Source organism: Carettochelys insculpta, chromosome 2 (genome assembly GCF_033958435.1).
Source record: "Carettochelys insculpta isolate YL-2023 chromosome 2, ASM3395843v1, whole genome shotgun sequence".
Taxonomy (NCBI): domain Eukaryota; kingdom Metazoa; phylum Chordata; order Testudines; family Carettochelyidae; genus Carettochelys; species Carettochelys insculpta.
The window spans coordinates 74,432,005-74,446,903 of NC_134138.1; the positions used below are offsets into that span (position 1 = coordinate 74,432,005).

At 46.4% G+C, this 14,899-nt stretch overlaps 1 protein-coding gene across 3 annotated transcripts in view; it reads right to left on the bottom strand.

Annotated features, from left to right (window-relative positions):
* The window catches only part of TGS1 (trimethylguanosine synthase 1), a 40,837-nt gene extending 30,102 nt beyond the window's left edge, over positions 1-10,735 (bottom strand). For 2 of the 3 annotated variants that reach the window (XM_074987171.1, XM_074987170.1), the window contains exons 1-5: positions 10,178-10,382; positions 6,601-6,665; positions 4,521-4,696; positions 2,229-3,081; positions 77-188 (exon numbers count right to left, since the gene is read on the bottom strand). In XM_074987171.1, coding sequence (XP_074843272.1) covers positions 77-188; positions 2,229-3,081; positions 4,521-4,696; positions 6,601-6,665; positions 10,178-10,359 — 1,388 coding nt within the window. In that variant the 5' untranslated portion in view covers positions 10,360-10,382. Of the gene's footprint in view, positions 1-76; positions 189-2,228; positions 3,082-4,520; positions 4,697-6,600; positions 6,666-10,177; positions 10,383-10,426 lie in introns of those variants that run through there. The other variant, XM_074987172.1, reaches the window with a different exon arrangement.
* Between the last annotated feature and the right edge of the window lie 4,164 nt (positions 10,736-14,899).

Genomic DNA, 14,899 nt, shown 5'->3' on the forward strand with positions numbered 1-14,899 from the left:
AATCAATGTCCCATTGTGCTAGGAGCCATACTAAGGCACAGGAACATGCAGAAATAAGAAAAAAAAAATAACTTGCCTCCTCTTGAGTTTGGCATGCTTATATTCAGGTGGCTCCTCATCTTCTTCGTTACCATTGTTGTATGATCCTCTTCGTTCATTTGAATTTGGTCTAGATGGCACCTGAGACTCTAAAGAGGCATAAAAACTTCAGTTTTTGTTTGTCAAATCATCTCATCTCCAAAAAAAATTTGCAAAAAAATAAATACTTTGGCACTACAATTGTTTGCATTATCGTGCTTCTGTTTTTAAAAGGGTGTTTACATATTTGGCACCACCAATTTTAGAGACTGTTCACATATGAAAGGCCTATACAATACAATCCTCAAATGGCTTACCTGGTGTTTTTGAAAAAAAAAACTGCAAATTATTTAGGATCTTCATCCCTTGCCTTATCTGAACAGCTGAGAGAAAGTCTGCCAATACAGTGCAGTGACACAGGCTAAAGAACTCAAAGCAGCATGGATATAGCCTTTGAGCAATCCCAGGCCTGGGGCAGAAATTTATGGAGAACAGAGGGAAGTCAGAAGGCAAGGCGGGCGGGGAAGCTGCTGAGAGCTGTCTCCAAGCTCCTGCCCCTGGTATTTCTGTGAAGCAGCCAGAAGCGGGAAGGATCAGAAATCTGTGCACAGGCTACGTTCCTCAGCAATGGTTACTACAGGATTCTGCATCAACCTCCTGACACCACAGCTGCTTCTGGCCTTGCATATTCCACCCTTCCTGTAAGGCAGATGAAGCCACAGAGCAGTATGAAGGGGGACAAAGCCATCTCTTAATGTTGGTCAATTGTGGCTTAGATAGTACATACTACCTAAGAAAAGTCATGTTATCCAGCACTCTGATAACCAGCGCATTCTGTTAATTGGCCCTCAGGGCAGAGGCTGCAGGGCCACCTCCCCAGCCAGGACCAGTTGCTGGGTGTCCCCCGAACCAGGGCGGCAGAGCAAGCCAGCTGCGCTGCTAGGGTTGGAGTGGCCTGCTCAATTAACTGGCAAATTTTATTATCCAGCAACCCCTGTTCCCCAGGGATGCTGGATAATCAAGCTTCTAGCACATATAGTACAGGTCTCTCTCTCCGGTTGGTGTGTGTACGTACATCTCTCCTTCACAAATGGTGTTCCGTGGAACCCCAGGGTTCCGTGAAGTGAAAATAAGGGTTCCACAAGCAAATGATCAGGGGGTCAGCAAACTGCAGCTGCGGAGCCGCACGAGGCTCTGAGGAGTCAGTTGTGGCTCCAGACACTGCCAAATCTCCGGCTCCCTACCCTGTTGTCACTGAAACAGCAGAACTAAAGTTAATTGGTTTAACGGCTGGCAGGGTAGCAGGAGGGATCCAGCCATTAAACCAATTGAATTTAGTTCCACTATTTCAGCGGTGCAAGGGCAGGGAGCTGCAGAGAGCCCCTCACTCACAAAGTAGCTGGTGTGTGCACAAAGGGGACAGGGCAAGGGGAGCCAATGGCTATCCCGAAAGGGAGCCAGACAGGTCCTGTAGTTCTTGCGTTGTCCTCACTTTTCATTGGCTGCAACCGGCCTCTCGCATTGCCATAGGGCAGCCAATGAAATCAGGTCCTCAGGACTAGCGTGGAGGGAGCAGTGGTGGTTAAGTTAGATTCATCCGCCAGCCTGAGCGTGGTAATGGGATGGGCTAACTCGGGCAGAGTTTGTTCAGGTGGGGCTAGGCTGGGGGCCTCTTTTAGGTGGATGGGTTAGTCCCAGTGGCTGGTTTGGGGTTAAGGTGGGTTAATCCTGGGGATGGGTGGGGATTTGGGGCTGACAGGGGTTAAGCCATATAATAAAACTCTTATTAGGGGTTCCGTAAAATTACATGTGTAGTCTAGCAACTGCATATTAGAAACTTCAAATCAGAAAGCACTAATACTGTTATTCCACCATTTCTCTGGTGTATCTACAAAATTTATAAGAAGAAATATTCCATTAAAAAAGACTTTTATCTAAAGAACATATTTAATAATAAGGCCTAAAAGGAGAGAGATGAGGCTTGGAGTTAAATAGAAAGAAGAACGTTGAATTAATTTATCATCCTACATAACACTCAGTCCTCAGGCTTAAACTGAGTAACAGAGACAGGGCCAAGGTCACTTCTTGTGTCATATAGATCCAACTGGGAAAACATTACCAAAATCATTCATAGCCAATCCGACACTGACCTGACGGCTTAGCACTTCTATTTGCAGAAGATGCACTCTTCCTGGTTCCTCCATCACATGATTCCTTCTGGTTGGAAACACCAGGACACTGCCTTTTACTCAGATTCTGATGGTCAACACAAAGTACAGTTAGGGCTAATTTGCTGTCCTCCACTTGCTCCATATCCAGATGTATGTCACTAATCCCAGTGAGGAGTTCATTATGGTGCTCATCATGCGAACCTGGGTTTTCTTTACAACTGATGTCGGAGAGAGGATAAGAAAAAAGTTGTGAGTTCAGCACTCCATCAGACACAGCATCCGTGGAAACACATTCTACTTCTCCCGGTGGACCTGGTTCCAGTTTAAATGCATTGATTTCTGTGCCATTACATGGGCTGTCAACAGTCCACCCTTGACTTGCCCAGTACTGAAACAGTTCCCAGTAATACCAGTATAGTTCACTATAATGCTGCTCCCACTTTTCCTTGGTGTCAGGAGAGTTCCAAGGCTCAGAGGTAGTTGCAATCTCAGGCAATTCTGCGTCTGTGTGCTTCTCCAGCCAGCTTTGCCACAGAAGACCTTCTCCATATTCATGCCAATATTTTTCCCATTTCTCTTGCAGTTCACTGGGCAAAGCAGCATTAACAGGGCAATCGCTCTTTTCACAATTATCCTCTTTCAGAAGCTGCAGTGGTTTTTTTGCCTCAGTTTGCTCGGTAACTAAAGCTGCATCATCGGAAAAAGACTGGTTTTGTTCTTCAAAATCTTCTTTCCAGTTTTCCCGCATAATCTCATTCAAATGCTTTTGCTGCAACTTTTTCTTCTTTTTTTTCTTCGTAATCTTATTTCTCTTCCTGGGATTTTCTGATGCCTAAAAAAAAAAAATCAAAGTAAAATTAAATGAGTTTTAAAAAATGCCCAGAACCAAGTATCTCGCAAGGTAGAATTTATTCTTTCCTCCTTGGTCAGCCTTCCACAAGATTCTCTCCACTTGTTATTCAGAAGCCTTATGAAAGTATTATGTGTAAGGACAAGAGCATGTCACGGAGGTCAGGGAAGATATGGATTCCACGACTTTCTGCAAGCTCCATGACATTGGGGCTCCACAGCAGCCCAGCCTCAGAGGGGCCCTGCAGTTCCCAGCACTGCTCTCAGTGGGAAGGTCCCCTGGGCTCCCAGCCCTGCAGGGCAGTGGAGGATCCTCCCCAGCTCCTACTCCTGTGGTCAGGGGTCCCTCCCAGCTTCCCGCCACTGAGTAGGGGGCTGCAGCACCTGCCCCAGCTTGCAATGGGGCATGGTGCTGGACTCTCCTCCATCCCCATTTTGTCATGAACATTTCAGTGAATGTCAGGGACAGGTCTGTGATCTTTTGTTTATTGCCTGTGATCTATCACTTTTACTAAAAATATCCACGACAAAAATCACAGACTTACTCATGAGTAGAAGCCTGCATGAGTATAAAATTTGTATCTGAATCCACAAAATGAGCCATGGATATCCAGATCCACGGATGTGGATACCCACTGATATAAAGCAGCTATCCACAGATTTGCTCGAGATCACTGGTAGAATACAGTAATAGAACTTTTGGAGGGAAACTGGGAAGGAAATGAACTCCTGTTACAGCAAAAACCTTTACATTTGCTGCCCAAGATAGAAAAAGTTACCTAATGGTAAAGGAGAAGAGACAACTAAAATGAGGACAAAGGTAATGGGATGGTCAACATGGTATTATCTTTATCACTAGTATAAACAAATGAAACTCTATTCACCTTGGGCTAGGAATTTTGTTTACATAAGCAGCGAATTTGGGTTGTTGATTTTTTTAAAGCCATCAACAAAGATCAAGAAATGATTTTATCAGGGCCTGAACGCAGATCTTTGGCTAAATCCACAAACCTATTAATGTGGCAGCGAAAGAGAACAAGCTTCCGTTACACAGAGTACTGCTTACCAAGACCAAGAGGCACCCTCAACCCCCTCCAACCTTAAACAGAGCTATTCTCCTGCACAGAAGGACATCCCCCAAATTTACTTTCAAAACACAGCTTCACTTGGCTTTGCAGTACTGAGGAAAGGAGCTTCAAAATTCACTTGTGTCAATGGCTGGAACTTGCAAAAGAACAAGCAGTGCTCAAGTTGATAAACTGGAAACCCATTTTCAGTTGCTGTCAAATCCTAATCAGTTCCTAATCTTGCAATTTGCTCTCCCTGGACCAGCTGCTTCAGATGTTTTCAGAGACCCACAACAAAGCTTTCAACTTACTTGCATAGCTCAGACATATAAAAAGCAACATAAACTGAGGTTACCACAAACTCCTTGAGAGCTGACAGTCCTCCAAACTGAAGTGGTAGCCCCATACTCCTCATTAGTTCAGCCTCTGAGTCCAGCTCGTCCTCTTCCACGCCCAAAGAATGACTGTTGTTTGAATTTTGTGTCACATTGGGATGATGATTCCCCTCTTCTTCCTCTGTTTGCTCCTCTCCTATTAACAGGTTATATCAATTTATAGTATCGTAATTTGGTTTCAATCCTACCCAGCTCTAATCTGTATTGTGCTGAGGCAGAATAAGGAGATCTTCACCTCAAGCATCTTTTCCTGCTTACATTCTGTAACAACATTTGACAGCTGCTTAGTAGACACAACCTCTGTCTCTTGCTAGTTGATCACTGAAGCAAAACCAATCACAGGTTGCACCTCCTAAAACTGGCAACATCCATGGTCCTCTTGTACCAGAGAGCCCAGTAGCCTAAGGGCAGGAGGGCCAGCTGGGGCTGGGACAACAGACTCAGCAGCCAGGCTGGGGGCAGTGCCAGGGACAGAGTCCCATGGAGGGCCTTTTAGGGGGCAGTGCTGGGCCAGGGCACAGCCGGAGACCCCAGGGAACCTCCTAGGGGCAGTGTGGGGTTGGGACCAGAGCCAGAGTCCCCTGGCAACACTGCGTGACTGGGGTCACAGCCAGTGCCACACACAGCAGTGCAGGCTGGGGCTGGAGCCTGGCAGCTCCCAGCAACAACTAGGTGAGCAGCCTGGGGAGGCGGGGAGGCAGGAAGAGGCAGAGTGTCTTCTGCACGCTTGGGGCCCCATGGCAGGGGGCCCCCCCACATTTGACAAATTTTCTGGTTTAACCTATATCTCTGCAATTCTGCTGGGTGTGTGGGGCGTTTTGTTTTTTGTTTTGTTTTTGGTTGACTTATTTTAAACATAGCAGTCAAGAAACACATACATGAATTCCAAACTTAGGAATGAGGTACTTATTTCCACTAACTATAACAGAGCCTCAATTTTTATCTGCATGATTTTTGCCCTGAAATGAACTAGGAAAAAGCATGAATGGAGTGGCAATACAAAACTGTGGATGCAAATCACTATACATACATTTTTTTTTGCCTGCAAGATAGGCAGCCAGATTGAAAATCAAGTCCCAGATATATAAATACTTGTAAAACACATAGGCCGTACCTACACTAGCCCCCTTCTTCAAAGGGGGCACAGAAATGACACGGACTGGGAAATATCAATGAGGTGCTTCCATGCATATGCAGCACCTCATTAACATAATGGCAGCTGTGCAAATTTTGAAGCTGCTAACTTCGAAGTGCTGACAGATAGTCTAGTTGTAGGCCCTTTGAAATATGCTCCCAACTTCAAAATACCCTTGCTCCCAAAACAAACTGGAAGTAAGGGAATTTCAAAGATGGACTTGCTAAATGCAGACTTTTTCCTTTCTGTAGAGAAGACTGATTTTTAGGTATTTAAAAATATTAAATCAGAGTATGTTTATAATGCAGACAACAAGGATCACCTTCAAGATCACCTACTAAAATGCATGCTCTTCTTTCATCTGTTTTGATTGGTGACTAGCCCCCAAACTCATTCATACACCTAAAACAAATGCAATTCTTTCAGCTTCCAATTCCACCACTCTGACAGCTCCAGCTTCTTTCAACCTCCAATGGGCTACTTTTTCTGAGTCTGTATGGAAAGTCTAGCCTCCTCTATAGGCCCAGCCCTTCCTTTACAAAATATTTAATACCTGGGCCAGGAAAAAGTGACAGGATAGTAAAGAGGAAGTCAGATGCCAAGGGAATCGTGCTAAAGACAGTTGTGAGAGTAAAGGAAGTTAGAGTTGCAAGACCACAAGGTACACTTGAGGAATAATTAAGTTAACCTTACAGAATCAAGGTTCTCATAGAAGCATGAGAAATGGATGAAAAATTAGCGTGATTATGGGTTAACAACTATTCAGCACTACCACACCTTGAATAACTAATATGTACAAAATTACACACATTACTAAAAGAACATATTTACGACATAAGTAGTAATTATTTTAGCCACTTGAACTAAAATCAACACTGATTCTTTAATTATTATGCATACTTTACCTATACTGTCATAATCTTCTTTGCTATAAAACCCCTTTAGTCCTAATTTGTATAATTTTCGATCCCTATAAAAAAAACCCAGCATTAAAACACATCATCATCATAATCAATGGCATAAAAAGAAACACAAAAACAACACACTGACCATGAAAAGAAAAATACCACTGAAAGTTTTCTGAATATGTGACACACATAGATTGAATGGAGAAACATTTGTTGAATTCTTGTGGCATATGGCCATGTGATGTCAAAGATAAATTGTTTAAAGTCAAACAGGAGAAAAAAAATGGCCTACATCAAACTATCACTTTCTTATTTGCATTCTCCTTCTATGTCATCTTTGGAAGAGTCAACATGCAGCAGTTTTTTGATGAATACAGTTATATAAGTGACAATGAAAGTGAAGCTAATTCTACTTCTTTATCTTCTAGCACAGTGATGCCAACCTGTGGTCCATGGGCCATATGTGGCCTGACAGAGTAAACTGATGACAGGCTCTAAGACAGTTTGTTTACCTTGAGCACCTGTAGGTATGCTCTCCCTGCCGCTCCCATTGGCAGGGAGCTGCGGGGCCAGGAGGGCTGTGCTTGCAAATGCCCAGCGTAAACAAACTGTCTCACTATCCACTAGTGGTTAACTCTCATGTAGAGCCTGACATGGATAGAAATGTCTATCCACGGTTGCAGATATCTGTAGACAGACATCAGTATTCACAGCTCTGCAGAGCTCTACTTCCAAGAGGAGTATAGTCCTATTGTGCCCAGGAGACAACTTCCCATGCCAGAAGCTCGTCCCAACAATGCGGCTGCACCAGCCCCAGCGTCTCCCACTAGGGACTGTATAGTCCTGCTGGGGGTGGTACAGCCACACCGCTCAGAGGAGCTATCAGTGTGGGATGCTGGCTCTTGGGCGTGACAGGACCATAGTCCTTGCTATAGTGTGTCTTGGGAGTAGAGCTCTGCGAATGCCAAGTTCTTTTTGCACAGGTTGTATCGGTCCATTTTGGGAACCATCCTTTCAAAAGCCGGAATCCGAAGACCTTCTCTTGCTGGGAAGTGACTGACCACGTACTACAAATTAAGACTGGAAAACAAATGTAGATGAAAAGTTGACTCCATATTTATCAGATAAAGAGCAAAAATGAGATATCGATGAACACGATGATGAGGACAAAGATACTGAAGGAGCCCCTAAAGGTGACAGTCAAGGCAAGAAAAAGTAAGATACTGAAGAGTCAGTGTAGACACTGCTTTGTTTACACTGTTTCCTGCTGCCCTTATGAAGCCATCCCACAATGGCCTACATCAGGTTAGGGAACCTCAGTCTTGTTGCTTAATTTAATATAGCCCACAGCAAACCTCTGCACCACGGGCTGGTCCTTGCAGCCCCTAGAGGAAATTAGGGAAGCTCAGCTCTGCATGCTGCCCCTCTCCCCACAGCTGGCTCCACAGCTCCCATTGGCCAGGAATCATGGCCAACAGGAGCTGCAGGGGTGGCGCCTTGAGTGGTGTACACCGGGGTGAGCAAAGTGGGGGGGTGCAAAATTTTATAAGGGAGGTTCAGCGTGATCCAGCTGCCCCTCCCCCTCAGCACAGGCAGGTTTTACACTCTATGAAAACTTAACAGCTCGGCTCCCAGGCCAGACCATATCAGCAACTGCCAGCTGCTCCCACCCTGCTCCCACCAGGCAGAGTCTTCAAGAAAAGTTAAGTCCCCCTTCAGTAGTGTGCTGAGATCTCCCAAGCACTGGCTCTGGGCTTAAGTTCCACCAGTGGCTTTGCTTTACAAATGCTAACTCTAAATTATAAGTCGTGTTCAGACTTAACTCCTGGAGGCACCCTGGGCTGGGCTTGCTTCAAAGCTTCCAAGAGTCTGATATCTAGAGAGTACAGTCGCAACATTTGCAAGTGTTCTGTGTTGAGAACCCTTGCGAATGCTGAATTTTGCAAATAGGGTGGGGGCTCTGGGCAGCACCAGAGGGAGGCAGAGACTGGTGGTAGAGCCATAGGGAACCAGCAGCAGCCACGGGCGCTCCCCACCCAGAGCCCTTCAGAAGTGGCAGCCGCCGGCGCTTCCGTGCCCCCCCCCCCCCCCCCACAACAGAAAGTGAGGCTGCTCGCGAATACGAATAATTTAATTTGCAAATGTGGCACTCGCCAATGTCGCGACCTTGCTGTATTTTGTTTGAAGTTTCATTGCTGATGAGAATCCCTAACAGAAAGAAGCAGTGCAAGTTACAAAACTAGCACAATTACTATCAACCTCTTTCTGTTTAGAGCCAGGGTCAGAGTAATGATCCCTTGGGCCAAACCAATAAAAAAAGGAAATTTATAATTTTTTTGCAGGTCCCTCTTCCTTGAATGAACTGAAAAATACATGCCAAGCTTTTTCAAAAGAAAAATGGGCATTCTGAAAACTGATTTATCCGCTGTCTCCCCAGTAGCCCTGGGGGCCTCTGCCGCCACCGTTGCTGAGGGAGCACAGCGTGTCACTTCCAGGAGACCACGGCTCACTTCTAGGGCCAGGGGAACGGTGGCTGCTCAGGTGCAGGTATGAAAAGTGGGCCCTGATGTAAAAAGTTTACTCACCCCAGCATACACTATGCAGAGCTGCTAACCTCTCCACTTAAGTGAGAGATATGGCAGCTACTTCCAGGAGCAGCACTGGGCATGGCAGACAGGAAGTTAGACCTGCTGACTGAGAGCTGCCTCAGGTAAATACTGTCTGGTCAGATCCCACACCTTCAATGCACTGCCCCAGGTCAGAACCACCACCACCTTCTTAACACCATTCCCAGACTCCATATCTGCACCCCAAATCTCCTCCCTAGCCCTGAGCCTTCTCCCACACTCCAAACACTTTGGCCCCAGCCTGAAGCATCCTTCTAAACCTCAAACCCTCACTGCCAGTCCCAACCCCTCATTCCTGTCCCCACCCTGAGCCTGCACACATTCCCATCTCCCACTCCTGACTAGTAGCCCACAACTGATTCTTCTCTTTTGTAGTGGCTCTCTCAAGAAAAAAGGTCCCCCACCTCACCCTACACTAACAGTTACAGTGGTGTAATAGTGAGGACAATCACCGGCAACACAAGCAGCAGAGTGTGGACATGTAAAAACAATATAATTATGGTGGAAGCTGTACACTGATTGCCTGGTCACCCTTGCCCAATTTTATAGGGAGAGCCCCAATATTTGTGGCTTTTTACATGGGGGACTATTATCCACACTCCCTATCCTGATGTTTCACACGTGTTCTCTGCTCATCCTAAGGACAATGCAGCTTAGCTCAATTGAATTTTGCCCACTTGCTCTTGCGGGCTCTCTTACCACTCTACCGTGGCAGCAGTGTGAAAGAGCGCATCGTTTCCGACACTCGGGACTGGCCAAGAAGAGATCTGGTAAGGACAGTGACCAATTATTTCTGCAAGAGTCCAGGGCACAGCCCTGCTCTGGGGACCGCACAGCACGTCTCCTGCTGCCCCGTTGCCCGCCACACGGCCTGGAGGCGAAGCCAGAGACCCCGAGGCCGCAGCCAGCGAGCGCCCCACGGGAACGGAGCTCCCGCCCGTACTCACTCCACAAAGGCCCGGGAGCAGAGGCACAGGATGCAGCGAGCGCCCTCGCCCGCCTGCAGCAGCAGTTCCGCCACCACGCGGCTCCGCGGCTCGCACGTCATCCCGCACGCGAGCAGCGGGGAGCACCCGGCACGCGCCGCTGGGCCACGCTCGCCGCCGCCGGTCTCTCCCCGCGAGCCCATCGCACGCGAGCCACCGCCCCGCGTTCCTTCCGCCGGAAGCGGTTCCGGCGGGCTCGGGGTGTCTCACCCAATGAAGCCCGGGCGGAGGCGCTGGGTGAACACTTGGTTCCCGGCCCGTGGTGCGGAGCGCCGGGCGCGCGGGGCAGAGCGGGGTCCTGCTGCCGCAGGCACCGAGTCAGCTGGCTGTGTCCCTCCGCTGTTCGGGGACGCTGCCGCTTGTTGCCGGCGTCGCGCGGGAACTGCCACGGGGGAAGCGAATTCTTCTGGTGCCGGCCCGCTGTTAAACGGGGCCCCGCTGGGGCACCCCCCGTGTTCTCGTGCTGGTGTCTCCGGCGGCCTCCCTGCCGGTGTGCGGGTGCCTCGAGCTGTCCCTGTTGTGTGGTGTTGTCCCTTTGCACCTTTTGAGAACGTGCTTATCTCTGCGTGGTTTGTGGTGGGTCTCTTGGGCCCTCCCCTGGGCTGCGTCTACACTAGCACGTTCTTTGGCAAGATCCCGCGCAGCAGCTGTACACGCAAAGGCTAAGTCAAGGCCAGCCCCCTCCTTTCGGAAGGGGCGTGGTAATAAGTGAGTGGGGAAGATGGTAATGAGGCGCTGCCATGAATATGCAGCACCTCATGAGCATAATGGCGGTTGCACACAATTTGAAAGAGTCTTTGTGGAGTCGCTCGCTGCCTCTGTGGATGGGGACCTTTCGAAAGGGCTCCCCAGACTTCTAAAGCACCTTCTTCATATTTGGTTTTAGGAAAAAGGGGCTTTTGAAATCTGGGGCATCATTTCAAAAGGCCCCCATCTACATGGGCATCGCATGATTCAAAAGCAGCACTTTCAAATCATGCATGGCTGTCATTATGCTCATGAGGTGCTGCATATTTGTGGCAGTGCCTCATTAGCATCTTTCCAACCAGCTCATTAGCATGCCCCTTCCAAAAAGAGGCGGGTAGTATATATGTAGCCAAAGTGTTCTTTTGAAAGTAAATTGAAAGAACCTGGCACTACTTTCAACATTGTTTTTCCTTTCCCATTTCAGGAAGAGTGCTGCCCTGCTTCAAAAGCTTCTTTTGAAAGAAAACATATGTAGGTGCTCCTCACAGCCCCTCTTGTGAAAGAGCAGTTCTCCTGGGGCCTGATTTTTTTAATCCCTGGCCCATTCTTTCGAAAGAGCGGGGGCGGTGTGGACGCTATTTTTCGAAAGAGGAGATCACTCTTTTGATCCACTTTTTTGTGTGCAGACACACTCTTTTGAAATAAGTTCTTTTGGAAGAGATCTTCCCGAGGGGCTTCTTTCGAAAGATCTCTCTAGTGTAGATGTAGCTCTGGTGTTTGAGGTGTACTTTTTTACTTCTTAGATAGTTTAGTGTTAGTTAGTGCACAGCTCTTCAACAGGTGCGCCAGGTTGGAGGAGCATGTGCTCCTACTTTCCCATGCTGAGCCTGCTTCATTTCCGTCCCCAGCACGGACTGCAGTGGCAGTTTTAAGATGGCAGCAACACTCGGCTCCTCATATGGGGCATCTGGTTGGGCTAGGTGTGGCATTCAGAGGGGAACGTATGCTACACTCAATGGACAGACATCAGAATATGCGTGGGAGAGCCCCTGCCAAAGAGGGGCATCTTCATGTGACTTCCTTCCTTCTTCGGTGTTGTACAGTTGTCCATTTCCTGGCAGGCATATGAAGCCTAACAAGGCTCAACCCTAATATGGTAGAAATCATAGGATAAATCAGTGTTTCCCAAGTGGTGTTCTGTGGAACCGCAGGATGCTACAAAGTGATAAGGGTTCTGTGAGCAAATTCTTCTCTGGCTCCATGCACTGAAATAGTAGAACTAAATTTAATTGGTTTAACAGGTGGCGGGAGGGATCTGGCCATTAAACCAGCTGAATTTAGTTCCATTATTTCAATGGCAGCAGGGCAGGGAGCAGGAGAGAGCCCCTCGAGCTGCTACCCAAATGGTCACACTCCTCTGATGAGCATGGCTCAGCTCACCCCTGCAAGCGGAACCTCCCTGCCAGCCTTCCTTTCACTGGGTACTTATGGCCACCCAGTGTAGGCTCCCCAGACCGCGCCACAGATGGGTTCATCCGTCAGGGCTGTGTTGGGGCTGAGATGGGTTAATTCTGGGGATGAGGGGCAGTTTTGGGGCTGAGAGGGGTTAAGCCTGGAGATGGGGGGGCATAAAGCTGGTGGGTAGGGGGGTGGATTTGGGGGCTGAGGGCTGAGATGGGTAAATCCTGGAGATGGGGTCAGATATGAGGGCTGAGAGGGGTAGAACCTGGGAATGGGGTTCTGCAAATTTTTTTTAAGTTTAAAAGGGTTCTGTGACCAAATAAAACTGGGAAATGCTGGGTTAAATAGGTCACCAAATGCATCACTTTTTGACTGTCTTCGGGTCAGTATGGCCATTCATTAGCAGGCCATTTTTTCATAATGATTCTGTCCTGTAGAGCAGGGGTTCACAGAGCACTTCCAGAGGATACGTTAACACAGTATTTCTCAACCTTTTTTTTTTAATGAAAAAATGGACTTATTTTAGGTTCATCTAATTTTTATTTACCCTTTTTGTACAATCATAAGTATCATGACAAGTTTATTGCCTATAGGCAATTTCTTCCATCCAGCCAGTTATGATTAACTTGTTTAAACAAATTTGTTGCAATAGTAGAAAAAGATTATGTGTCCAAACATGTAGGAACTGGGGGTACTTACAATTTTTTTAAAGGGGTATTTTATGGAAAAAAAAAGTTGAGAAACACTGCTGTTGAGCGCCTACTGCCTCTTTACTTCTCATTATTGCTCACAAATAGGCAGAAACAGACATCTTGTAGATGATGAAATGAAGTACCTACGGTACAGAATGTGATACTGAGCTGGGCAGGAGGGATTGAAAATTAGGAAAGTAGTCAATTCTCATTTTCATGTGGGCTTGCCCTACTTTGCCATCCCTAAGGTGGGCCCCCTCAGGGGAGCATGAAATCTTGTAAGGCGGGGCACGGCACAATCAGCTGCTGGGTCTCAGGCCCATCCATCTAACCAAAAATGTTGAAACGTGTTACTCTTTTTGGCTGTGACTGCACTAGCCCAAAACTTTGAAATGGCCACGCAAATGGCCATTTCGAAGATTACTAATGAAGCGCTGAAATACATGTTCAGCGCCTCATTAGCATGCAGCCAGCTGCGGCACTTTGAAATTGCTGCGGCTCGCTGCCACGTGGCTCGTCCAGACAGGGGTCCTTTTCAAGAGGACCCCACCAACTTCAAAATCCCCTTATTCCTATCTACTGATAGGAATAAGGGGATTTCAAAGTTCCCGGGGTCCTTTCAAAAAGGACCCCCATCTGGACAAGCCGTGCGGCAGCGAGCTGCGGCAATTTCGAAGTGCCACCTGCATGCTAATCAGGTGCTGAATCTGTATTTCAGCACTTCATTAGTAATCTTCAAAATGGCCATTTGCGTGGCCATTTCGAAGTTTTGGGCTAGTGTAGACTTAGCCTTTATGTATGTATATTCACATTTATATACCAATTAAAGTTTTTACTTCCATATTCTTATTTTTTTACATATGCCAAAAGGTTTTTTTTTTTCCTTACGTACATAACTGAAATGTCCATCAGTTTGGATTCCATTAGACACGATGGGGGCCCTGCTAATTGCAGTGACAAAAAGTGGGGCCCAACATAAAAAGTTTGCTCACTCCTGCCCTAAGGCCTTGTCTTTACTTGGGAGGAGGGGAAGGTGGCATGTTCTAAACATGAGTTAACTCTAACTCAGGGTAAAATCCTAGCGAAACCAAGGAAGCTTTCAGTTTTCATATGAGTTAGCAGGCTGACTTGAAGATATGCTATGTAGACTCATTTCTAGTGTCCTTAATAAGCAGAACACTGCTTACTCTTGACCACTTGAAGGGTATTGGAAAGCTTCGCTATCCACGAATAACTCATAAGTGCACTTAAGGTCTACTCCAAAATCCATTTAAATTAATAGAAAGACTTCCACTGACTTCACTGGTCTTTGGGTCAGATTTTTAGTGGAAAAATGAATGATTATTTGGGATGACATTTGGTACACAGCATGTAAATGATCTAGAGAAGAAATCTCTGCACGGTAAATATAAAATCGGTTCAATGGAAGTGAATCAATTCTGGCTCCAAATGAAACTTTATTTTTATTTAGAGCTTTATGTATTGTACATACACAATTTATTTGAATGAATACCACTCTTCTGTTTCCACACCTTAAAAATCAGGTTTGGAAGAAGACAAACCATCTGGCCATTTCTGAAGTGCATTTATTTTCATGCAAAATGACTACAGAGTTTTCAGATTCAATAGAGTTGTATTAAATACTAAATAAAACACTTTGTTATACAAAAAGATTGGTATTATTTCTAACTTTTTCAGTCATATTTTACTCTTGCTGTTTTCAGCAAATGGCTATTTCAAGAAGATTTAAATTTTAAAGTACAACACAATAAACATTTAGTCTGCCCCTTTGGGGCATAAAAATGAATAGATACTAAGAAGCAATAGCTATGTAAAATAAATC